This window comes from Chiloscyllium plagiosum, chromosome 9 (genome assembly GCF_004010195.1).
Source record: "Chiloscyllium plagiosum isolate BGI_BamShark_2017 chromosome 9, ASM401019v2, whole genome shotgun sequence".
Lineage (NCBI taxonomy): Eukaryota > Metazoa > Chordata > Chondrichthyes > Orectolobiformes > Hemiscylliidae > Chiloscyllium > Chiloscyllium plagiosum.
In genome coordinates, this window is record NC_057718.1 from 61647351 (window position 1) to 61675192 (window position 27842).

Sequence of the window (27842 nt, forward strand, 5' to 3'; positions counted from 1 at the left end):
GGGCTGTTTTCCCTGGAGCGTCGGAGGCTGAGGGGTGACCTTATAGAGGTTTACAAAATTATGACGGGCATGGATAGGGTAAATAAGCAAAGTCTTTTCCCTGGGGTCGGGGAGTCCGGAACTAGAGGGCATAGGTTTAGGGTGAGAAGGGAAAGATATAACAGAGTCCTAAGTGGCCACAGAGGGTGGTACGTGTATGGAATGAGCTGCTGGAGGAAGTAGTGGAGGCTGGTACAATTGTAACATTTAAGAGGCATTTGGATGGGTATATGAATAGGAAGGGTTTGGTGGGATATGGGCCGGGTGCTGGCAGGTGGGACTAGATTGGGTTGGGATATCTGGTCGGCATGGACGGGTTGGACCGAAGTGTCTGTTTCCATGCTGTACATCTCTATGATGCTATGACTTTATGTGAAGGGTAGATGGATCAGACATGCTAAGTTGCTGATAGTGTCCAGGCTAAGTGGATTAGCCATGGGAAATTTAGGGTAGCAGGTAGGATTGTCTTCAGAGGGTCAATATGGACTTGATGGGCCAAATGGCTTGCTTCACCTGTAGGGATTCTGTGATCTCATCTGAAAGGTGGCTCCTCAGACAGAGCAGTCCTCCACTGAACGGTCAATCTTGGCTTTAGTGTTCAAACCCTGGAAGAACAAAACTGCAATGGAATTATTTGCAACAAGTATATAAAAATAGAAAAAAAACTAAATTAATTCCAAAATTGTATTTGGTCAATTGTCAGATATTATTGGCCTTAGTGGTTCTCATTTCAATTCTATGATAATTTGAGATTAGACTCTTATTTAAGGCAGGGAAAAGTATCTGAAATAAAAACAAAAAGTGCTGGAAAAACTCAGCAGGTCTGGCAGCATGAGTGGACAGAGAAACAGAGTTAATTCTTCCAGTTTGATATGAGCCAGTTCAGGATTGAGATGGAGTGCTCAGTGACATGGTGTAAAGACAACAATCTCTCCCTCAAAGTCAGCAAAATGAAGAAGCTGGTCATTGACTTGAGGAACCAGACCCCCGAGGGCACACTCTTCTCTGTATCAATGGTGCTAAGATGAAGATGCTCAAGAGCTTTAAATTTGTAGGAGTAAAGATCATCAACAATCTGTCCTGGTCAATCCACGTTGACCCTAAAGTTAAGAAAACACACCAATGCCTCTACTTTCTCAGAAGCGTAAGGAAATTCGGCATGTCCATAATGACTCTTACCAATTTTTATGGATGCACTATAGAAAGCGTCCTAGCCAGAAATGTCACAGCTTGGTATGCAACTGCTCTGTTCAACACCAAAAGAAATTACAGAGAGTGTGAACACAGCCCCGTCACCTCGCAAATCAGCCTTCCTTCCATTGACTCCATTTATACTTCCTTCTGCCTTGTGAACGCAGCCAACATAATCAAAGACCTCTCCCACCTTTGTTACACTTTCTTCCACTCTCTTCCATCAGACAGAAGATTGAAAAGTTTAAAAACACATACCAACAGATTCAAGAACTGCTTCTTCCTTGCTGTTATCAGACTTTTGAATAGACCTCCCACATACTAAAGTTGATTTTTCTCTGCACCTTCTCTGTAGCTGTGACACTATATTCTATATTCTGCATTTATATTACCCTATTGCACTTATGTATGATATAATTTGCCTGGATAGCATGCAAAACAATACTTTTCACTGTATCTCAATATATGTGATAATAATAAAGTAAAATCAATCAAATTATTCAAAATGAAGAAAAGACATATCAGACTCAAAATATCAACCTTGTTTCTCCCTCCATGCTGAGTTTCTCCAACACTTCTCGTTAGTTATTTAGATTTCCATCATCCGCAGTATTTTGTTTTTATAGATAGATATCTGGATATCGGACTGACAATTCCATGGATAGGTATTGTCCAGATGACTAAGATCTTAGGGTGAAGTACCACTGATAGAGCATGGGCACAGCATTAGGTGTTAAAGAAAATGTGTTCTTCCCCTTCCTCACTCATTTACTCTTTTACATAAACAAAAGGTTTATGTTTTAATTCTCCCCTTCTTTATTAGCTGTAGCAAGACATCACAATGGTAAGGTGTTTCATGGAAAAACAAAGAACAAGCAAAGAGATTAACAGTCAACAGGTTAGAGTTGGGAAGGCATATTGCAATATCATAAATACAAACCTGTGATAGGTGCTGGGAGAAAACATGTGTTTGTCTTTAATTTGATTTTAGGGAAAATGCACAAATGAAACTTGTAATGGTAACATTTTTCAAAAATGGTTATGTTCATATATTTACTGTGGTGATCAGGAATTGATTATCAAACTCCAGCAGCAACTACTTTTGTTGGGGTAGATGTAAACATAGAAACACAGTGGGAAATTTTAACATGGGTGTGAGCGTGAGGATGGGAATAGAGAGGTTTAATCATGAATAATTTCTGATTGCCTCAGGAATCAACACAGCAACTTCCAGATTTAATGGAGGCAGGCAGTCCATTCCCAAGAACTGGGCTGGCATTTTAAATGTGCTAATGGGAGTGACATCCTCTGATTTAATCTGTTTTGCTGGTTTTAGTCTGGGAAGATGGGCTTCTCAGTCATCAATAAACCTGGCAGCAAAAGTAAGTGGAGGACAACATTTGAGCAACAGCTGATGCCTTTGCAACCATAACATGTAAGCCAAGAGAAGCAGAAGTACTTCTGTGCCAGGACCGGAAACAGCCACTCCCAATCCGCCCTCACTCCTATTCAGCAGCAAAAACCCATAAGTCGGGGATAGAGACCTCTTGCCCAACATGGGTTTGGCCTTTCTTATAGGAGAAACTGAATCTCTCAAAACAAGTCCTATCAGGATCAACAGCCTCTCCCTTTCCATAACCACACCCTCCCCACACTCCACTAAATGCCCTCAGGGATTATATATCTTGGTTAACTGGTCCTGTGGGCTGCTGTGGCATGATCTCTGCTCCAAAAAAAGCCAAATCCCTCAATAATGCTGACTTCCGGGCACAGGACCTGTCAACGTCAAAGTACTGTGGAGTTAAACTCACTGCTATGCCGTGAAAGACAAATCTGCAGATTTCCTGCCTGAAACTTAGTTTCTACCTCCCTGTACTGTATATCTAATGTGTCCTGGTAAAAGGCCACTATGAGTGCCTTCATATTGAAATGAGAATTGTCTTGCATTAAATGATATATGACAGAGTCAATGCAAAGCTTCTCAGAGCCAGTTGGAATCTATAATTCCAATTAATGTTGTGTTCCACTTTAACAAAAAATGCACTGGGTGCTCTTAAAGTCATGTTAATACATATACATATACATAATGTTAGAACAGATGCCCGAGGTAAGCTTATTAACTACACACTCACCCACACATCTAGCCACCCACATCTAATACCTGAAATCTGCTTTCCCTGTCACACATGTTCTGACTTTCTGTTTCTAAGTATAGTTTTTGCTTAGTGAGAGGATCAGTTTTTTTTTACAAAAGGGTCTGTTTAGAAGATGTAAAGTGCCCAGTAACTGATTAATGCAAAAATCCACTAAAACTATAAGCTACAATATTTGGGTTTCCAGCTTCTTTAACTATAGCTTTCAGCTTCTGAAATCAAACTGGATTCATTGGCTTAAAATATTATAGCCTGAAGAACTTGGCCTGGTGCACAACAATAAGATGTTATTTTATCCCAGAGTGTTAAGAAAAGCTAGTGATGAGATGTGTGAGTCACTAACAATCATCCTGAAGGAGTTACTGGACCCTGGACCAATAAACTGAAGACTGGCTAATGTAATACCCAGGGTTAAAAAGGGTGACCTGATGGATGTTGTTAAGGTTGGTCCTGTCTGATTGAGCTACTTAACTGTTTTGAGAATGTGTCAATCCCTATTGACTCGGATAAACCCCACCAGGTTTTCCAAAATGTATTTGATAATGTTCCACATACAGCATGACTAATTACACTCAAAACTGAAGGTAACATTTACACCTGAATTAGTAATGACTGGCAGAAAACAATGGGTACTAGTTACAAGTATAATATCAGCATAAGGAAAAGTACTCAATGGGATACATTAGCACTCAATGTGAGACAATTGACACTGCTAATTTAACTTCTTGGTGTGGATTCTGAAACTCATTTGCAAATTAGTCAAATTTGAAGGTGATGCCAATATCAGGAAGCCAATGGAATTGAAATTCCAGAACAAATTAAAATATGTGAGTGAAGCAAACATGAAAGACAAAATTGAATACAAACAAATAGAAACCATTGGGCATTTGGAGGAGGATTGAACTAAAGCATTATCCATGGATGTTGAAATAAATGAGAATGAATTTGAAAGAGACCAAAAGGTTGAAGCAGACTTCGTGCTCAAGTATTCCACAGATTCACAGCAAATTCCCTGGAGGGATCATAAATCTGACCCCTGATGCCAGGACCTGTGTTATATGAGAAGACAGGAGAAATTTGAACTTTTCATACTGGGAAGGAATGATCTAAGGGATGATATGACACAGATGTACAGTACAAGGTAGTAAATGACATTGTTCTAGACAGTGTACCAATTTGTTTTCTGATCCCATTCCTCTACTGGTTATAAATAAAAGGCTGAGTGACAAAAGGGAGGCGATGTTGCCAATTGTAAACATAAATATATAATATATATATCAGGCTGTATAGAACTTAGCACATTCAGAAACAAATCATACAGGTTCCTTCAGTAACAAATAAAGAACTTACTCAATCTCCTGCAAAGATGATTAACAAAGCTTGACGTGCAAAAATATCCAACCAGTCTTCTAAACAACAAATCATGTCAATATGCACACAACCACCAAGTCTGGGGAAAATAATACAAAAACTCTGCAATTGTTATTGATAAGTTCTTCGGCTAAGTAACAGTTAAATCCAAGAAAATGAATTATTTACAGTATGTCCAAATGTTGGTCTGTAGCCAATGTTACTTTGTTCATGAGCTATCAACACTGCAAAGTCTTCCTGGATCAGTTGTAGCTGGCTGGAGTTACTTTTCTAGAGATAGTGGTGTGAGTTTCAAATTCTCCTGTATGTATCCTTCACTTGCAGTGATGAGGCCTTCCGTCAGTTTTCAACATAAATACTTTGGTGAGTTGGGGTTCAGAGAAAAATAAAAGAGATGAGAGAAATGTACCAAATGCTGTTGCTCCAGGCAGGTTATCTTTCTGACTGTTCCAATCCAGTAGCTTTATTATACCTGTAAACAGGGCCATGTGACTTTGTTCTGAAATAGCTCCAGGCAAACAACTGGTGTTATTTGGAAATACAACATTTTTCTTTGCTTCAGTCAGTCTGCTTTGCTTTGCAAATGACTTTTTCTAATAAGTCTAAGATGTTCCGTCAATGATATTCCAAATTAATACTTCAGACAACACATGTGCATAGCAGTTTAAAAAAGATTTATTTTAACGTTTATTTAGTTTAAATATTGGGAATCGGTTAAGGGCCATCGGTTCAAACAATAAAAAGTAATTTATGAGCTAATAACAAAAAGTTCTTCACACAGTGAGAAGGTGTCGGTGAGCTGCTTTCTTGAACCACTGCAGTCCATTCGCTTTCGGGAGAACCACAATGCTGTGAGGGAGGGAGTTTCAACATTTTGACCCAGCAACACTGACCAAAAGCTGATACATTTCCAAATCAGAATGGTGAGTGGTTTTGAGGGGAATTTGCAGGTGGTGGTGTTCCATGTATCTGCTGCCTTTGACCTTCTGAATGGTAATGGCCATGGGTTTGAAAGATGCTCAGGACATTTTGCTGAATTTCTACAGTGCATTTTGTAAGTGGTACACTCTTTTGATATTGAGCATCAATGGTGGAGGGAATGAACATTTGTGGATGTGATGCTAATCAAGTGGGTTACTTGTCCTGGATGGTGTCAAACTATTTGAGTGTTGTTGGAGCTACACTTATCCAGGCATGTAGGATCATTCCATCACACTCCTGACTTATGCGTTATAGATGGTGGACAGACTTCGGAGAGTCAGGAGATGAGTTACTCACTGCAGGATTCCTAATCCCTAATCTGCTGTTGTGGTCACTGTAATTATATGGTGAGTCCAGTTCAATTTCTTATCAATGGTAATCCCCAGCATGTTGATAGTGAGGGATTCAGCAACAGTAATGCTAATGAATATCATGGGGCAATTGTTAGATGCATGTTAAATAATGATGGGCATTACCCGGCATTTGACTGTTGCTTTTGTCTTGTCAGCCCAATAAAGGGATACAAATTGTGTGAGGTAAAAATCTGGTAAAGATAAATAATAAATGTAATTAAGGGAATACTAAACTAGAATATATATGGTAGAAGGGACATAAAATAGATGGATTTTTAGCAAGATGTTGGAATAGTTGAAATCTATGGCTTGTAATTTCTGAACTATGTGTGAACTTGGAATCTCTTCATGTACTTTGGATAACATGTGCAGGAATTGCGTCCAGCTTCAAGACAACATGACATTTCTGCAGGGCATACAGGAGGTTAAACTTTTCCAAGATTTCACATTTCTGGTCACTCCACAGCCAGAGTTCAAAAGGTTAGTAAGCAGTAACATGACGACAGATCAGAACTCCAAAATAGTGTGGACATTTGTTATTTGTAATTCCAAGATGTGGTTTTTGAAAGAGATCTGATCTGGCAAAAAATGGCTGCACGTATAAATTATGTGGTTATCTGGAGAGAGAGATCCATGGATTGTCACACCTATAGATGCAAAAGGTATTCAAACTACAGTCATTTAAAGAGGGAGGATGAGGTAAGTCAAAACAGACTTTACAGTGATCTCTTGTGACTACAAAGCTAATGAAGGGCTGACAATGCCCTGCTCAACAGAAAACTGCCCCCTGAGGATTATGTCCCAAATATTAGCACGGGTGTCACAGAGTTGCATAGAAAGGTAGATGTCACAGGGGTTTTGCTATTCAGGATGGCAGACAATTGCTTCAGCTGTCATTAACATGACTCCTATATAATGAGTTATTTTGACAGTACCAGAGTCAAGGGCAGCATTTCTAACCGGTATAACATTCAGCAAAAAGGTTAGACTCCATATTGAAATCAGTGGCTTGGGCAAGGAGAGAGTTGAGGTCCAACAAACAGTATTTCGGGACCCTGGGGACAAAGTTAAAAGAGCAGGATCTCAAAAATGGCAATCTTGTAATTATCCCCAGTAGCAAGTTATAATACATTGCACACGTTGTCTCCAATACGGGGAATACTGTAAATATTTCAATGAAACACAATATGGTAGACAATTAATTAGACATTAGACAAAATAAAAACAAAGCAGAGGTTGGTATCTCTCAGCCAGTCATGGACTTGGTTGGAATGTATTCTAGTTTGTTGAGGGAAGTAAATACAATAATGTGGAAACTCTGACCACAAGCTTTTGAATCCTCTACAAAGACGGGAGGGCAAGCGAATTGCAAATGCACACCACTGCTCAAAAAGAGAGAGAGGTATCAACCCTAAAATTGTTGGTCAATCAGCCTCATAGTCAATGATGGGAAGCATTTCAAGAGACGTATAGGGAGAAAATGGAGCAAATGCAAATGTTTGAGTTCATAAAGTTAAAGGTAGCAGCACAAATCATTTGACCAACTTGGATGAGTTGGTGGTGAAATAAAAGGCAGGGTTGTTGAGGATAATGTAAATGAATTTTGTGGATGTCATCCATCAAATGGTGAACCAAAATTGAATCCCTTCAGATTACAGTAGTAATAGCACCACTGATATAAAATTGACAAGGGACGCAAAGGAGAGCACCATGAGTGATCTAAGGTTGGTTTTCAGGCTGGATTGACATGTGCAGTGGCATCCCCTAGGGATCAGCGCTTGGACCAATGTACCTTCTAAACCACACAGTTGTACATTTGTGTGGCAATGCACAAGACCCCATGCAGATCATGCATAAGTCAGACCCTATAAATGACCATGTGTACACTACAACATAAAAATGTAAAAGGGTTATTGTAAGAAATTGCCTGCACATTCCAAAAATATTAAAGGGAACAGTGGCATGTAAAGTATTTTCTATTTTTAGTTTGAACCTTTAAAAAACACTGGTTTGGCCCCAGCAGGATTATTGCGGCTAATTTGGAAGAATGCCATGGTTTTTGAGAGTTTTACTAGAATAGGACCAAACGTTATGTGAAGCGACTAAGTAAATAGAATTTATTCGCCTTACAGCAGAAAAGATTAAAGGAGATTTGCAACAAGTATTCAAATCATGAAGGGTCTTGATAGCAAGTTAAGGAGAAACTGTTTCCAATGGCTGAAAGGTCAGGCAACAAAAGTCATCAATATAAGGTAAGTGACAAAAGAATTGGAGGTAACATGATTAAAACAAAATTACACAGCAGGTTGGTATGATCTGGAATAGATTATTGGAAAGGCTAATGGAAGCACTTTCAATAATAATTACTAAAAGGCAATTGGATAAATACTAGAAAGGGAGTTATTTATATATTTGAGCTATCATGAAGAGCAAGGGGAGTGGAGCTAATTAGATAGATCAACCAGCATGACAGGCTTCTTACTGTACTATCATATTCCACGATTCAAGCCTTATACAAGGTACAACCTGGTAAATCTGGACAATCTTCTAGGAGAAAGTGAGGGCTGCAGATGCTGGAGATCAGAGCTGAAAATGTGTTGCTGGAAAAACGCAGCAGGTCAGGCAGCATCCAAGGAGCAGGAGAATCGACGTTTCGGGCATGAGCCCTTCTTCAGGGCTCATGCCCTGAACAATCTGGGCAATATGTGACTAGTTGGTGTTTGTGTACCCTGATGGCTAGTGTTCTACCATGTAAAGACTGCCAGAAACATTACATAGGGCAAACTGGAAGAAAACTAGCCATCAGGGTACGTGAACGCCAACTAGCCACCAAGAGACATGATCAACTGTCACTTGCATCCGCACACATGGACAAATGAGGACATCAATTTGACTGGGACAATTTATCCATCCTAGGACAAGCCAAACAAAGACATGCACAGGAATTACTGGAAGCCTGGCGCTCAAACCAGAACTCCATTAACAAACATATAGAATTAGATCCTATATACCAAAAACTAAGAAACAAAAACAGGAATGATACCACACACCTCGGGTACACATAAATAGCAAGCGGGACAGAACACCAACGCTTCACCAGAGGCACACTGCCGATGTTACATAGCATGGTGACAAACTGTCTGCAAACAAACTTGCCAGCTGAGTGAGCAAACCGGCAATCTGATCCACAACCTGAACTACAAATCTTCTCAAGAACTTCAAAGAGTGAGAAATGTCAGAGGGTTCTGACTTGCTAACCTTAATAATGAACCGGGAAAAGTTAGTTACATTGAATTCACCTCTACCTGGTGGCTAAATATAAAACAGAATCCAGAGTGACTCACACTGACCCTCTTAACTATTCAACCCCTCCCAACCAAGACCTGAATCCTCAAACGTACCTGACCCAAACCCACTTGGAATTGTCCTAAGCCTGCTAAAATCATCTAACCCCAGCTATTCACAATATCTTGTAATAATTTAGATAGGGGGACTAAATGGAATATTTCAATATTTGCAGAGGACGTAAAACAGGGTGGAAGGGTCGAGCTATGGAAAGGATGTAGAGATGTTGCAGTGTGATTTGGACAGGCTAAGTGAGTGGGTAAGTGTATGGTGGATGCAGTATCATTTGGATAATTGTGAGGTTATCTATTTTGGTAGCAATAATACAAAGGTAGATTATTCTTTGAATGGCTGTAAAATGAGAAAGGGGAATGTTCAACAAGACCTGGATGTCCCATGCAGCAGCTGCTGAAAATAAGTGTGCAGGTACAGCAGGCCTTAAAGAAGGCAAGCTGTATGTAGGCCTTCACAGCAAGAGGATTAGAGTGCAGGAACAAGGGTATCTTGCTGCAATTTCACTGGGCATTGATGAAGCTACACCTGGAATATTGTGTGCTGTTTTGGTCTTCTTTTCTGAGGAAGGTCATTCTTTTGAGAGAGAGAGTGCAACAAAGGTTTACTGAATTGATCCCTGGGATGGCAGGAACGATGTATGAGGAGAAATTGAATCAGTTATGAATGAATTCACTGGAGTCTACAAGAATGATGGGGGGATCTTACAGAAAGCTATAAAATTTTATCAGAGCTAGACAGATTAGATGCTCAATATTGGGGGAATCCAGAATCAAGGATCACAGTTTAAGCTGAGGAGCAATGTCTTCATTCAAAGGGTGGTCAGCCTTTGGAATTGACTTCCACAGAAAGTGGTTAAGGCCAAAATGTTATGTTTTCAGGAAGGACATTGATCTAGCTTTTGTAGTGAAAGGGATCAAGGGATCTGGGGACCAGCAGGATTAAGGCATTGAGCTCAATGATCAGCCATGATCATCTGAAATGTCAGAGAAGGCTCCATGTGTTGACTGGCATATTTTTGCTCCTATCTTCTATGTTTGTATGTAACAGTGGCCAGTATGATCAGAATGTTCATTTCCTAGTGTTACTGTTTTCCTATTGGTTTTTCCCTCTGCGTTACTGTCTGCCATCTAACCTATCCTACCATCCAGCTCACCCTATCTACCTTGCCACTCTATTCTACTACCGTGTTACTAAGTCCACCCTGTTAGCCAATCCACCTTGCCACAATTCACCCTTGTCACCTGTCCTCTTCCATACCCTCTTCCCTATTTACCTCACCCACTGCTTACCTGAACCACACTAAGACGTTAACAGTTCCACACTGTGTTAGTGAATGAGTGAACATTTTAGAATATGGCAGTTCATGCTATAAAAAAGGTCCTGACTGTCCTCAACTACAGGGATTCAGTTTGATTGAAATTATGCTGCATGTTTCCAAAGACGCAGGCATACAAAATATGACACAGAAATGCAGCCTGGACAAAGCATAAAAAAGAATAAATTCAACAGTGATTGGTGCTCTTGGATATTTCAGTCATATCTTACATTTTACAAACATGGACTTGTTGAATATAGTCAATGCTCTGCTTATTGCCAAAAAGATTTGCTGTTTGATATGATCTGCCGGACACTAGTGCATAGTTTCGTAGCTGGCATTGCAATTCATATGCCACATTATTAATTGGCACATCATCTTTTAGGCTTGAAGGCTGCATCCAGTAAGTGGAAAACCCCACTCATGTTGCTACTGCATAACAGAAGCATAAAGTAAGGAGTTTCACTGTTGCTAAACTTTTTGAGCTAGTTTGTCCTTTCAGGGTAATTTGAGATAGGCTAGCACTTTTTAAATCTGAAAGTGGCAGCCTTCCATCCACTAATGAGTATGCATGATACACAGTGAGCAATGGTCATTCGCCATTATCCTGGAAGATCACTTTGATGCAGTCTATTTTGATTGAAAAACTCACTCAAACCTACTCACAAATTTAACAAGAAAGTCAATCTTAAAAAAGCATGCAGCTGTACCAATCCCAGGCATATATTGACAAGTGAAAATTGATTGCAAATGTGAGTCGGGAATTCATTGGCAGATTTTCAATATGTGCATTGAGAAAAGGGGCTTGTTAGCCTTCTCCTTGTGAAAGGTGAATTTGAATGTGAGATGGAGTCCTTTAAGGTGTATTAGGAGATAACAACAGAATTCAGATTCTATTAGGATGAATGTATCATCTACGTATCAGAAGTATGCAAAGGCTTGTAGGTTAGAGGTCATGCCATTGAAAACCCGATTCTCATGGAAATTGTCCAAAATGTTGGCAAGAGCTGAGCCTTGAAGGGATCCCGTGGAACACAATAATGAGTAATGTGATACATGAATTTCAGTGCCAGTGCAAACTAGCCATGTAAGACATACATTCTAATGACTGGCAAATCGTACCAATCAGATGTCCCTTCAGCTTCTCATGATTGGCTGAGTACAATGAAACTATGGTTGCAGAATTCAGAACATATCTGATATAAGATGTGATTCTAAGAGTGGACAACACTTTCTAAATAATATTAAGCAAGTTAAGAAATGCACCAACAATGAAATGAAAGATTACCTGTGAGTTTCAAAATATTCAGACACATAGACCTACCCTCTACAGAAAAAAGGAACATATTCAGGGTATTATGTCTTTTTTGACAAGAACAAAAGCACGTTGGACAGTAGCATTTTGCAGTATTCTCCATGGCAATGACTCAAGAAATCAGAATCAACTTGCCAATGAGTCAGAGGTTTTTTCTCATGAAATCATTTGACCCTTTGAAGTTTGGCATTCTTGTGTCTGTCCTGATCTTTGCAAGAATAGCATTTGACAGCATATCTTTCTTTTAAGCAATACTCAAGCTTTTTCTACCAAGGGATCAATTTTAAAACTTCAATGGTTTATTTATTAGACCTTGCTCAATCTTTCTTAGTTGGCACAACTTTTCATTTCTAATATCATATTTGTAATATAATCTTGCATTATTTCCAATCCTCATACATGCTTTTAATATATGAGACAGACCAGAATTATTCATTGAGCTCAAATTCTAGTCAAGGTTCTGCACAAGTTTAACATAACTTCAATGCTTATCAATCCCATTCCTGTAGAAATTAAGCTTTGATTGCACTTTTAATGGTCTTATTTCCCTCTATCATTGCTTCTGGTGATTTGTATATATCTACCCTTGGATTTGCCTGCCCCTCTATTCTATTTAGACAGTATTTGGCCTCTTTATTCTTCTTGCAAAACTGTATCACCTCACACTTATCTGTATTGAAACTAATTTCCCAATAACATGCCCATTTTACAAGATTATTAATGTCCTCTTGTATTTTGTCACAGTCATGCATTGTATTAACTATGACCCCGAATTCAGTGTCATGCACAAGAGAGGAGTAATGCATCAACAGAAGCAGCACTTAAATATCCTCACAGTGAATTGTGTCTTTTATTTTTCTGGAGTACACAAAAATAATTTGTATAAATTATAAATTTTCATTGAGGGCTTTTGAAAACAAAAAAATCATATGTTTAAAAATTACAATGTCCACAGCACAGCTTCCTTCTTGTCCCAATCAATTTTAAATTGGGGTCAGTTCCTGACTTAATTTGTACTCAATGCTGTTATATATTGGTCAAGAACACAGAAAAAAAGTGATTTCATTCTTATAGCACCACAGGGCTCCCAAAGCACTTTTCAGCCAGTCAAATTCTTTGGAATAGAAATCAGTGATATAGTATTGGCAAGGCCCACAACCAATTTGCACGCAGCAAGATTTCATACATCACATTATAATGAAGGCATTTCTGGTCTTACTGTTTTTCATCATGAATGGATAGTAGGAGAAAGTGAGGACTGCAGATGCTGGAGATCAGAGTCAAGAGTGCGGTGCTGGATAAGCACAGCAGGTCAGGCAGCATCCGAAGAGCAGGAGAATCAATGTTTCAAGCATAAGCCCTTAATCAGGAAAGAGGCCCCTCAGCAAAGAAAAAGCCTGGCAACTAGGCTTTCAGTGAATTTTCATTGAAAAGTTCATACTGTCCTCAACGTAAGCAGTCAGTACCACGTATCTCAAACTTGTGTCCCCAGCATCCACCATGATTTCATAATCAGGATCTGGTGTTGTCTTTAAACTCTTAGATGATTTTGAGCTTTATTGAGGGTAATGAAGATGGCTCAAGCACAAGCCACTACAGCCGCCAAACCAATGGATGCCACTCAGAAAACAAAATGGTAGTTTATCTTAATATCTTTTTTGGAGTCATGAAGAGTCAGCTTTAAGATCCTCCCGGCTACCAAGTTCCTCGACCATTGCCCCTGATCATCAAGCTGCCCTGAATCAAGGTAACATTCATTACGTACTGGCAACTCTCCAATTTTAGTACAGATAATGCCAGTTAATAAAATTGGTCAAGTTTCTTTGTTTTTAATTCACTTGACAAAGCCAAACCATATAAGTCATCTTTACTTGCCTTGAAAAAGTGATGGTGAGCTAACATCTTGAAGCACTGCAATGCTTGTAATGTAGGCGCTCTGTTCAGAACAGAGTTTCAGCATTTTCAATCAGTGATGGTGAAAGACACGCATACAGTTGTAAGTCATGATGGGGTGTAGCTTGGAGGTAGGTTTTTGGATTTAGAAGGTGCCATTGAAGAAACTTGAGTGAGTTGCTGCAGTACATCTTGTAAATAGTACATACAGTTGCAACTCTGAAGGAAGTGAATATTGGAAGTGTTAGATGGGATGCCAAACAAGCAGGCTGTTTTGTATTGGATTGTGTCCAAGTTCTCAAATGTTTTCAGACCACACCTATCCAGTAAGTGTACAGTATTACATCACATTCCTAGCATGAGTCAAAAAGTGTGGCGCTGAAAAAGCTTAGCAGGTCAGGCAGCATCTGAGGAGCAGGAGAATTGACGTTTCGAGCATAAGCCCATTATCAGGAAACCTCACGATTCCTGATGAAGCGCTTATGCCTGTAACATTGACTCTCCTGTTCCTCGGATGTTGTCTGACCTGCTGTGCTTTTCCAGCACCACACTTTTCGATTCTGAGCTCCAGCATCTGCAGTCCTCACTTATTCCTGACATGAGCCAGGTAAACAGGCATCAAGAAAACAGGAGATGTGTGGTCACAAAATTACTCACCTCTGACCCCCTCTCATAACTATAATTTATGGTATAGATCGTCTCGATCAGTTTCTGATATTTTTATTTCAAAAATATACATTGTTTATTAAAAATCTCTTTTTATATATTGTCACAATTGCAGTTTGATTCTATACAGTAATATACCAAGTAAACAAACAAATATTTGAGTTTGACTCTATCAATTCCGCCACCTCCAAACAGACCCCACCACCAGGGATATATTTCCCTGCCCACCCCATCAGCGTTCCGGAGAGACCATTCCCTACGCAACTCCCTCGTCAGGTCCACACACCCCCACCAACCCAACCTCCACTCCCAGCACCTTCCCCTGCAACCACAAGATGTGCAAAACTTGCGCCCACACCTCCCTCCCTCACCTCCCTCCAAGGCCCCAATGGATCCTCCATCGCCAGACCCCGGCCACACGACACCTGGAGGAAGAGTGCCTCATCTTCCATCTAGGAACCCTCCAACCACACAGGATGAATGTAGATTTCTCCAGCTTCCTCATTTCCCCTCTCCCCACCTTATCTCAGTCCCAACCCCTGGATTCAGCACCGCCCTCTTGACCTGCAGTCTTCTTCCCGACCTCTCTGCCCTCACAACCTCTCCGGCCGATCACCCTCACCCTCACCTCCTTCCACCTATCGTATTCCCAGTGCCCCTCCCCCAAATTCCGCCCCCCCACACACCTTTTATCTCAGCCCGCTTGGCACACCAGCCTCATTCCTGAAGAAGGGCTTATGCCCGAAATGTCGATTCTCCTGCTCCTCAGATACTGCCTGGCCTGCTGCGCCTTTCCAGCACCACACTTTTCAACTCTATTCCAACAAACCAAAGGCATCTCTTACGTGTACAAGATTATATTTACATTTATTGAGGCATGAGGAGGGTCCAGTAATCGAACAGACCGCCAAGTAACTTCAACAGGAAGATCTCTGCTTGTGGTCTTTCCTCACTGCACCTTGGCGGAAGCTGCCCCAAACTTTAGTCCATCCCTCAGCATGTAGTCCTGGACCTTGGAGTCTGCAACACTCAGTCAAAGTCAATTCCTTGTTCTGGAAGACCAACAAGTTCTGGACAGACCAGAGAGTGTCTTTCATCGAGCTGATTGTCCTCCAGGCTCAGTCGATATTTGTCTCAGTGTAAATCCCAGGGAACAGATCGTAGTGTTGATTAGGCTGTTGAAAGGGGGTTCTGGGAGGCCATTTAGCAATAGTAAGGCTGTAGAATGTCCCAGAGAGGTGGTTAACTGCTATCTTGATGGTGATATTTATTGTCTGGCACTTATGTAATGATGATTTTTTTTGGATCTCCTATCAGCCTGAATTTGAATGTTGCCCAGAGTTTGCTGGATGCAGACCACAGGTATTTTCAGTACCTGAGGAGTTGTATATCGCACTGAACACCATACAACTGTAAGCAAATAATCCAACCTCTTATCTTATGTTGGGGGGGGAGGTCATTGCTAAAGCAATTAAGTTGGTAATCCTGTTGAACTTCAAGGAGGTATGATTTGAAATTCTATGCCCTCATGCATCATGAGGTCAGAAATGCATCTTCAAATGCCATATCTTATCAATTGCACCACCAGCCGCACACTCTGCTCACAGCACTGCATCACCATTAGTCACCCACCAATACATCCATCAGTCACAATTCTGAGCTAATATTCATTACTTTCTAACCATCATGCTTGCACTGCTGAAAGTCTCACACCTTCATCTTACAGCTTGCACAGACCGACAGCTATCTAATCTGAACAGCAACATCACCAAAACACATTGCACCACACTCAACAACACACTTTCTTTACAAGATGGCACACAGTCACTGCTACAGGACTAACCAGTGGGGAATAGGCACATCCTTATGTCAGTTCAAGAGCCAATATCTGACATCATCGGTAAGATTTGCATGGTCAGGAAGGAGAAATCATATCCAGACTGAGACAAACAGCCTGCGATAAATTAACAACCCAGGATCGGGGAACATAAAACAAAGACTGACATCACAGGAAAATCGTAAGCTCATTGGTTGGTAATACCTGCTAAATTTACTATCCGTTATGGGTCACTTTCAGAATGAAAATAAAAGAACTAAAAGATCGGTAGGAATTTTTTTTAGAAAACAAGTGAAGAATGAAGTAAACAAAATAGAGATGCCAGCCCAGGCGATGGGTTGTACCCACATGATGTGGGAGCTGGTGGATTCCATTGTGGTTCATAATGACCACATCTACAGCAAGTATTGGCTGCTTGAGGAACTCTGGTTCAGAGCTGATGAGTTAGAGTCTGAGTTTCGAACACTGTAATGTATCGGGGATGGGGAAAGTTATCTGGATGCTGTTTTTCAAGAGGCAGTCATACCCCTTAGATTGACTACCAGGAATTCAGTCAGTGTTCAGGGACAGGAGGCTGTGACAACAAGCAAGGTGGTTAGAGGGATCCAGGAGGTAGTGTTGAAGGAACGTCAGCCCTTAAGATTGTCTAACGGGTTTGAGATTCTTGTTCCCTGTGTGGATGAGAGAGAGTGCTATAGGAAGGATGAGCAAACTATCCATAATATTGTGGTGCATGGAGCCATTCACAAGGGGGCAGAAAAAAGAAGTGTAGCTGTAATCAGTGACAGTATATTCAGGAGAATAGACAATATTCTCTGTGGTCAGGATTGAGGTCCTGAAGGCCATGTTGCCTGCCCGGTGCCCTAGTTCAGTATATCTCATATAGCTTGCAGAGGAACTTGGAGTGGAAATGAGCCAGTTGTTGTGATTCAGGTAGGTACCAAAGATACCAATGCAAAAGAGGAAAGAGGTTCTGCTGAAGGAATATATGTAGATCAGGCTAAATTAAAAAGCAGAATCAAAGAGATAATAACCTCCATATTACTACCTAAACTGCAAGCTAATTGGCAGAGGGTCATCAAAATCAAAGTGGTAAATGTGTGGCTCAAAGATGGGTGTTGGAGAAATGGATTCAAATTGATGGGACATTTGCACAAGTACTAGAGAAGGAGGGAGTTGTTCTGATAGGACAGGCTTCATTTTAATCATACTGGGACCAGAGTTCTGGTGAACCACAATACTAAGGCTATGGATAGGACTTAATACTGAGCATCAGTGGTAAAGGATGTGGATGTTTGTGGATGTGGTGTGAATCAAGGGGACTGTCTTGTCCTGGATGGTGTCAAGCTTCTTGAATCTTGTTGGAGCTGCATCCATCCAGGCAAGCGGGGAGTATTCCATCACACTCCTGACTTGTGCCTTGGCATTGGTGGACAGCAGTCAGATGGTGAGTTATTCACTGCATATTTCTAGCCTCTGACCTGCTCTTGTAGCCATTGTGTTTATGTGGCATGTCCATTTGAGTTCTGTTGCAGAAGACTCAGTCAAAGTAGAGTACAGAAAGAAAGGTTAACGGGCATACTTGCTGAGTGGTGTAGAGCTGTTAGTAAATGAGGAATGGAGGTGGCATTCGATATAATGTAATCAGATGAGCAATCATAGACAGTCCACTCAGAAAGAGACTTTGTTGACTCTCTCAACTCTTCCACCTATGCCTCCGCTTTTCCCTTAACTTTGTTTTCCTCCACTTCCTCCTCAGCTGCCTGCTACGTTCCTAGTAACAAAGGCAATGTCCTCAAGATGTAGAAAGCAACATCAACATACCATGTTGAATCATGCCCTGTCAATTATTTCAGGGATCTTCAAGAGTAGTTCAAGCAACAGAAGTGGTTAAACTGCCAGTGGTTTTCTCAATGACACTTGTATAACTCTCATCATATACCTGCTGCTCAGTTGTGCATGGAATTCACAACATAATCATGAACCAAGGCATATAGTAAATAGCCCTTAACTACCACCCAATAGCCACCCTCTGATTTCCCATGGGGGCTCAAGTGGTGATGGTAGACTATACTGGCACAGTTTAAAAGTCATCATTATCGCTGCCAGTATAACTGGCATTGACCCATGCTAGACAGAGCACGATCACACACTGACTGGATATTAACAGATTGTGACTCTTTGTGGTGTGGTACATTTTAAATTCACGTACCGCATCCACAAAGTGACTTATGTGCAGTGTCATTGGCAACCCCACACCATAGAGAAGGCTGCAATTCTGAAAAGCTGGTGTGCTCACTCTGCCTGCAGTTCTCTTGCAGGAGAGAACGAAATGCATTCAGCCTCTCTGGAACCCAGCATTCGGCCACTTCTTTTGTACAATAGTAAATGGCAACCTGCAAGCTGAAAATGTCACCTGTTTCAACATGGATTGGAGCCAACACAAACAAGTTCAAGGCCACAGATATTTGCACAAATATTGGCAGCCATGTCCTCATTCCTCCTTCCGGCGACAAAATAACAGATTCCTGTGAGTGCCTGCTGAGTGAAACAGAGGCATCATGCACCCTGCTCCTCACTGAGGTTGGGAGAGGATAAGTGCTTCCAAAGACATTGGGATTCCATGGCCTGTGGTTGAGAGGCCTGTTATCTTCCTCCTCCTTCTTTGAGCAGCTTCTCCTGCTCTGCATCAGCTCATTCTCACTGCCATGTTGCATGCCAAGTCAAATATAAACTATCGGTCTCAGGATTGAGAGCAAGTGGTCTGAGCAGAAATCTCGCAGGAAGAACCGGTCCTTCACCAAGGTCCACACCAACCCTTGTAGATTCACTAACTTAAAATGAGCTTCTAACGCTAATTCATCCAACAGGCTTTATCAATCCATTGGCAAATAACTTGAAATTAGTTAATGATGTTGCTGGGACTGGGAGAGTTTAAGTTATAAGGATAGGCTGTGACTTTTTTTCACCTGAGCGTAGGAGGTTGATGGCTGAGGTTATAGAGGTTTATAAAATCATGAGGGGTATAGATAAGGTGAATGGCAAAGGTCCTTTCCCTCGGGTGGGGAAATTCAAAACTAGGTGGCAAATTTTTAAGGTGAGAGGAGAAAGATTTAGAAGGGACCTGAGGGGCAACTTTTTCACACAGGGTGGTTAGCATTTGCAACATTTAAAAAAACATTTGGATATGCACGTGAATAAGAAAGGTTTAAAGGGATGTGGGAGAAACACAGTCAAGTGGGATAAGTTTAGTTTAGGAGACTTGGTCGGTATGGACCAAAGGGCATGTTTCTACTCTATAATTCTCATAAATAGCACAGATGGATGTTCTTCTGACTGCCAAGTTCATTTTCAGCTGGATGAGATTAAAAGAGGTTAACTTGGAGTATAAAAGGGGAAAATGGACATCGCTAGATTCAAGCCAATGCCACACACTGACTGACAACACAATTGACCTACTCTGCATTCTTCTAGGGCACATTTACAGTTCCCACATTAACATGTTTGTCACAATGACACCTGGTGATGTCAGTACCAGAACGGTGTGCCCAGTATGGATTGTATATTTTGGACGTGAATGTGCGCCAGTACCGCCAAAAAATACAAGCAACTGAAATTTGCAGCCCCAGAATAAATGCAATGAAATGGTGAATAGATCTGGGAAGAACCCATTTACATTTGCACTACACACTCCATACTCAGGAAATCTTGTACCCCCTCCCAGCCCTCAGCTCTTTTCCTCTTGTGCAGACACAGATATAATACCCTACTTTGCTGAGGTATTTCAGAAAGCCCACTGGGACTAATATTCACATACAGTTCTTGGCCAAAGCATGAGCTGCTGAATTAATATACCTATTATTAACATTCAAGAAACATTCCATAACCACAAATTAAATGACTAAAACTAATTGAATAATTCAAATTTGACCTCGCTATTTGGTTTATCTGGTTTTACCTGACAAATAGTGAGCCCTATATGAACTTCCCTGGAAATCCTTTGACCTCTTTAACATAAGTTGATACCAACCTCCGCCAAGAAGGTGATTAAAACATGATCATGTGCACTTGAACTGCATGAGCAGGGTTTAATCCACACTTACGGGTAACTCATCAAGATAAGGGCTTAGTATAAAAAGACGTTATCATTGTAAATGTATGGAAAATGTTGCTCTGACTTTGAAATGTCTTAATAAAGAGAGTGGAACTTAATAGTAATTGCAACATAATAGCAGGCAGGATACACAATATTTTGGTTGGAATTTGCACTCCTTTCAATGAAGCACTTGCTGCTAACTGCATATTCCTGTACTCGATGGTAGAAAGTTAGAATCCTTGTCTTCTGTGAAAAGCTTTTCATACCAAACTCTTTCACACTGCAGTTGGCAATATTATTTTTAAATGCTTCTTTTTGTTTAAGTAGACAGTGGCTCCTCTGCCCTTGCTCTCCTGGCTTTCTACTCACTGCTAGTTTGCAGCTTCCATCAGCCTTCTTACCCATGAGGCCTCAGTTCAATGACACACAAACAATTTCATCTGTTTCCTTTGCTGTGCCCATTTTAAGAACAAAAGCAATGCCGGTCAATTGTCCGTCTCCTTCCTAGCCCCCCCTAAACTTTCCTGTACCCCATTGTGGAGTCACGAGGTGTAAACAGAAATTAAACCTGCCTTTAGGTTCAAATTAGCGTTTCTTCTCGTCACTGTGCCATGTCAAAAAATTAAAAAGTAAACAAAGGTCCCACAAATCCCCTGATTGCATTAATCATTCAAATGACGTATTAGCATTCTTCATACTCTGCTGTTGTGCTTCCAAATTAACACCTCCAGGTTCATGGGAATAGAAATTAACTGAATAATCTGGCAGCCCCAGATGTCCTGGCGTGTTTTTCCCTGTGACTGATTTAATATGCCTCAAGAACAGCTCTGATGCATAAAAACTGCTAATGGTCAAGAAATAATTTATGACATTTGTAACAGATATGCCGAGCTTTCCTGGCACACTAAAAATACCAATCATGCGTTGGCTCATCTAGCAAGCTTAATCTCTCCTAGAGTGGTGCCAGCTAGGCCAAAGCAGGCACCGGAACGGTCCCCTGGCATTATTAGATGCATGCCCAGAGTTATATTTGCATACAATATTTAGGACAAGCAGTTTTTTTTATTGTTCTTAATCAAAAGAGAATGACAACAAAAATAAATGAAGTTGCAAGTGCATGTGTTTTTTTTATCACATTGCGAATGTGCTTTTTCTCCCATTTATCACAGCCCATATTGAGAAAGTAGAATTTCTGAAAATGTGGTAATCAATGAAGGAGCTACATATGGCAGGGATCAAAGGTGTTACATAGTGTGTGGTTATGCTTTATTGCCAGCCAGTACTGTTAATTAGACAACAAGATCAGAGGCAATATTAAAATCCAATTAAATTGATATGAACAGATTGCCAAGTGATGTACACTAATGTATAATTGAGTATCAAGCAAATGCTAGTCCCCATCTCCTGCTCCTACCTTCTGAATAAATGATGGAACCATAGAGGACGGAAACAAGTTTGCACATTAGCTGTGCAGCTCAGGGCTTTCATTTGCTTGTTTTGAATCGGTGGCTTTAGTCTTATCCCAGTGAATCATATCATCCTGCACTTCTCCATTGTTGTTGTCAGTCTGCATATGCTACTATCAGAATACTTAAACTGTGCCAGTGAGTCCCACTGGTTTACAGGCATCAGTCCCATAAAACGTTCTTAAGCATGCTTTTTTAAAAAAAACTCTATGTTCTGTTATAATTTATTCCACATTGTCCCATCCCTAGTATTCTTGCAAAGCTCTATTTTACTATGAGCCAGTCCCAGTTTGTGTGTGTGTGTGTGTGCGCGTGTGCGCTGGAGCATTCTGCGATGATGGCCATATAATGAATCACAATCTTGACCTCATAAACCCATCCCAAAACAAGCTACTGAATTGTAATTGGAAAAAATAATTTCGTGTGAGATTTCTTCTGCATCATATCTGAAGAATATTGAGACCAATTGTAGCATTCCTAATGATGCCCTGCCCGAGACTAGCTAATTCAGCATACACTGGACACTGCAATTGGTCCCTGCTGACCTGTCCATTGTTTGCTGACCTGTGTCCATTGCTTGTGATGTTATGTTTTATTTCTATCAAAATTATGTAAGTATGCATCATTCGCAGTGGGGATGAAATTGGATAGCGGCAATATGCCAGCATGAATTAGGCATGAATTCCTGTCGCAGAGGCCAACTCAATATTCTACCTAGGGTGTCATTTTAACATGATGACTATAGCGTGAACCATGTGCGCCTGCTGTAAGATCCCACACAGCCTGTTACTAACTTAACAGTCCATCACAGGCAACTGCCCTTACTGTTGAGTTAGATGGGAGGCCCTGCTATGTTTCAGAACTGGTGTAGAGCTGGACCACCAGTTCATCCACAGTCACTCTGAACGCAGTTATCACATACAAAAGGCCTGAACGCAGTTTCAGATGTCCTTTACCAAATGGCAGGTGGGGCAGAATGTGTGCTGGATGCCATCATCTTGGACTCTTAGTTAGTAATTTCTCACCGGCAAAACAAATACAGCATAAACGAGTTCCTAGGTCATTGTAGGACACGATTTACAGTGTTCCAATTCATGACATTTGATTGCAAGATGAAATATTGCAGTTGATTTAGATATCATGATAAAACAAATTAAATACTCACTCAGTCCAAATGTTCTAGGACAATCCTCGAATGCCTTATCTTAGGGGTGGCACAGTGGTTCAGTGGTTAGCACTGCTGCCTCACAGCACTAGGAACCTGGGTTCAGTTCCACCCTTGGGTGACTGTCTGTGTGGAGTTTGCACATTCTCTCACTGTCTGAGTGGGTTTCCTCCCACAGTCCAAAGATGTCCAAGTTAGGTTGGTTAGCCATGGGAAATACAGGGATAGAGTAGGGGGATGGGTAGGTGGAATACAAACGGCCTGCTTCCGCACTGTAAGTACTCTACCTGGCCTCTGCTACAAAAACTACTGGTGAAAATAAACAAATTCTCAACACCCATCCCCTGTTGCTATTATACTGAAAATTATACAAAAAAAAGTCACAAATTGTTTTAAGAATCATTTCTATTCATATTTAGTTTAGATTCTTTATCATAAATGCTAGTTCAGAATTATCTTGCCTTTTGTCAATAATAGATGATGGGCTGATCCTTATGTTATTTTGACAAAGTGTAAACTGTGTTGGGTTTTTTGGAGAGATTCCTGTCACGAAGTCAAGTGCATTTTCTCACCATATCTCAGCAAACACATCTCATTAACCACCTATTGCATCTCAACGGCATCCCACACATCCAAATCTAGCTCCATCTTACCATGTGCCATCCCCAGAATAACTCATCACACAGTAGATATCTGCCCAAAGACTGGCATTCCTTGCATCTCTGCCAGCTTTGAGCCACAAATTCATGGTATCCGTGGTTCATAGATGATATTCATGACACTCGTTCACATATGCAATCCCATCCTCTCACCCTGGTCACTGTTTAATGATGAGACCACACAACTTACCTGTCCATACCTACATCCCTTCTAAACACCCTCTCTGAGTCCCAACACTCCTGATGTTGAGTGGTTACTCACATCTTGTTAGTGTCCAGTAGGAGACTATCACACGCAGGCAAGCAATTGGACTCGTTCAGATATGACTTTTTATTGAAGCCAGCAAAAGGGAGCACAAAGGAAATGAATATGGCCTGCAGTTCAACCTGAGGATGTAAACCAAATGTGCTCTTGGCAATTCTTGATGGTCTTCTGCAGCCAGCTCATACCGACAGGAACCTGGGGTCAGTCGGGTCCTGTCTGCCTTGTACGGCCTGATGCAGCTGAGCTCTGTCATCCACAAGGAGAGCTTCTTCCACATCAATGTCCTCATCTTTCTTCTCAAACAGGTCATCTCATTCCACCAGCTCCTCTATCACATCGCCTTATTGCTTGCTTCACTTGTGCAGAGCACAGCACCAGTCTGTCTGGATCCACTTTCTTTTGCATTCATTCAAGTCCATCATCATATTTATATAATGTGTGATGCTGTGATGTTCCCCTCATCCCACAACATCATTGAAGAGTTCTTTAGGTATTAGGCTGCTTCTGTCCAACATTAACCTCCTTTTTATGTTATTGCCACTAAGTTCTGCATCACTGAGATGACAATGTTACATTAACCAGCACCAAAGGCATGGTGGAATCTACCTTTGATTGACATTTAATGCATAAGCACATGCACTTTGCATTGTAAATGTGTGAAAAAATGTTCATAAATGAAATGTTGTGAAGTTCGTGTCTTTGGTTCTTCACTGTCCTATGGTCCAGCAAAGGTGGATCCTGCACTCTTGTCCATCAAATTGACACTGGCACCTCCCACCCTGGGCACTGTCCCAGCCATTGTTCAGCTGCTTTGCGCAGCCAGAGAATGGTCAGTGATGGCAGGAAAGGCATTTTGAGCTGGATACCAGCGAACTCTGCCCGGTTATCAGGTACGTCCCCAGAGCGTCCAACTCTCCTTTTACCTCACAGTACCCCAACAGCCCATTTCCACCCATCCCCCAATGGCAGTCATCACATTGAACACTACCTCCAGCTTCCTCCCTGCCCCCTGAATCCCAACTTTAAACCTTAATGATACTCACCCTGCTCCACTATGCTCCATCTGAGGAGGGAGCAGTGGATGTCATTGTCTCTCACCTCCCCCTCCTGCAGCCTACAAGGCCCTTATGTTGTTCCGCATAACCCCAGACAACTTGAATTTTCCTCAGCACCACCCTTCCCACCTCCAAAAATGCCTCTGCTTTCCCTTCCACAGTGTTAAGCACCCTCCACCACTTTTGGACATGTTCCCTCCTCGGCCCCTAAACGCATCCCTTCAATCTCCTTTAATAACTGAAAAACAGAACTCCAAGACCCCAAACTGACTTTGACAACAAGCCCATAGACAGGACTGACCTGACCCCTGACCACAGACTTTGCAGCTCCCCAACTGATGAAACATGATTCCCCTGACTGCCACTAGTCTTATTAGACAGACAGCTGCCCACTCCCTGGATGGCATGGGGATAGATCCCCTGATGGTGATTGCTCCAAATGGATGACTGATTGTGCCCATGACTGATACCAGGTCCCCCTGACTGAGATCACTCCTCCCCCAGACTGAACTGAGGACAAATCCCCACTCAGTGTCCAACATGGCCGCTTGGTTGAATGCACATATGTGCTGGTCGCGCAAACAGTTAGCACATAATGTTTCACTGTGCCATGCAGCAAGATTTCTGTGCCCACCCCTCCCCAATAGGTCCCTATTGACAAGCAGCCTGACTATGTGACTGCACAAAAGAGCTCATCAATATAGCAGCACTGATAGTCTTTGACTGATGTACCCCAAAGCACTGACTGGCATGACATGGCACAGCAGGCAGGATTTGGCATAGATGCTGTGAGCATGCAGGGGGCCCTAACTGAGCAAGCAACCCTAAGACACAGCCTAGTCCAACCACAGAGTTGGGTGTATCCATGATTGCAAAATATCGTGGCAGAAGCCTCTCAGTGCCAGCCGCCAGTGTCCCTGCAACATATGTCTATGCTTCCTCGGTAGCTTCAAAAGTGAATTGGAGAGGTACCATGTTGGTTGTGAGCAGTTGACAAGTACCAATGTCCATAGGTAAGGGTGCATGAAGCTAGTTCCCATGGCCCTGAGGTGATGCTTGATGCTGGGTAACATGGAGATAGATTGGGACAGCAGGAAGAGAGAACGTTGGTGGGGGGGGGAGGGTGAGGGAGGGGTAGGGAGGTGGGGAAGAGAGATGGCAGGGACTGGGAAGAGGGAGGGACACTGGAATCCGGGAGGGAGCCAGAGAGGATTGGGTGGGGAAAACAATGGTGGGGGATTGCAGAAGGTGACAGGGAGGGAGAGGACTTCCTGGCATATGGACCCTCCTTGCGCCACCCCATCCCAGGATTGCTGTCTCTTTGTCATCCCTCAAGCCTCTGGGTCCTTTTCCCTTCAGACTCCAGGGGAGTCCCCATACCATGTCCCTTCTCCTCACCACTGAAGCCCAGTTCAAAAATGTGTGCACTTCCCTGCACATGTACAATAATGCATTTGTGCCTGATATCATATGGAATGTCTGCATGATGATATCAGTGTGTGAAAGTTTGTTTTTGGTAATGAGCACACATGCGCAGTTGGCTGCAGTTGGCAGTGTCAGTAAACACTGCCTAGTTTTTATTGTTGTGTTTTGTAATTTCTTTGCTTTCTCATAGTGGCTGTTTGTCAATCATTCATTCATATATTATTTCGAGACCTTTTTTGTTTCTTTACTTGTTCTATTACCATACCCTTGACCTTGCACCAATCCTTTTGTCATTTAATCTGCCGTGCTTCACAGCTGTCACACACCTTCCCTTTTACTCTTTTTTTTCATCCTCGGCATTTCATTTGTTTAAAATTCATACATTTCCCCCCATGTCTGAGTGGGTTTCCTTCGGGTGCTCCAGTTTCCTCCCACAATCCAAAGATGTGTAGGTTAGGTGAATTGGTCATGCTCAATTGCCCATAGTGTTCAGGCTTGTGTAGGTTAGATGCATTAGTCAGGGGGAAACGTCGAGTAATAGGGTAGGGGAATGAGTCTGAGTGGGTTACTCTTCAGAGGGTCAGTGTGGACTTGTTGGGCCAAATGGCCTGTTTCCACACTATAGGGATTCTATGATTCGATGATTTCTAACTTGCCCTACCTGTGATGAAAGGTCATTGACCTGAAGCATTTATTGTTGTTCCACTCCCCCGTGGTACTGCCTGTTTGATATTTCCAGCATTTTCTCTTTTTGCTGTTTTTTGCAACCAGTTGGCAATCAAACCTTTGAAGGTTCATAATATTCTCTTCTTGTCTTTCAATATTGGCTTTTTCACCTGAATAAATCTGCATCAAATCCCCAATATTATCACATTTGTACACTTAAACTGGTAACAGAAGAAAATCAAAATGTCAGAAAACCCAGTTAGAAAGGAGTAGACGCCAATAGCACTAGTGTCTGTGGCAACATTAGGCAGTTTCATTTTTAAAGAGGAGAAAGTGAGGACTGCAGATGCTGGAGATCAGAGCTGAAAATGTGATGCTGGAAAAGCGCAGCAGGTCAGTCAGCATCCAAGGAACAGGAGAATCGACGTTTCGGGCATGAGCCCTTCTTCAGGAATGAGGAAAGTGTGTCCAGCAGGCTAAGATAAAAGGTAGGGAGGAGGGACTTGGGGGAGGGGCTTTGGAAATGCGATAGGTGGAGGGAGGTCAAGGTGAGGGTGATAGGCCAGAGTGG

At 41.7% G+C, this 27842-nt stretch overlaps 1 protein-coding gene across 1 annotated transcript in view; it reads right to left on the minus strand.

Annotated features, from left to right (window-relative positions):
• Positions 1–332: 332 nt before the first annotated feature.
• The window catches only part of bcl11aa (BAF chromatin remodeling complex subunit BCL11A a), a 285572-nt gene continuing 258062 nt past the window's right edge, over positions 333–27842 (minus strand). The window contains exon 4 of the mRNA XM_043696044.1: positions 333–644. Coding sequence (XP_043551979.1) covers positions 591–644 — 54 coding nt within the window. The 3' untranslated portion in view covers positions 333–590. The remainder of the gene's footprint in view (positions 645–27842) is intronic.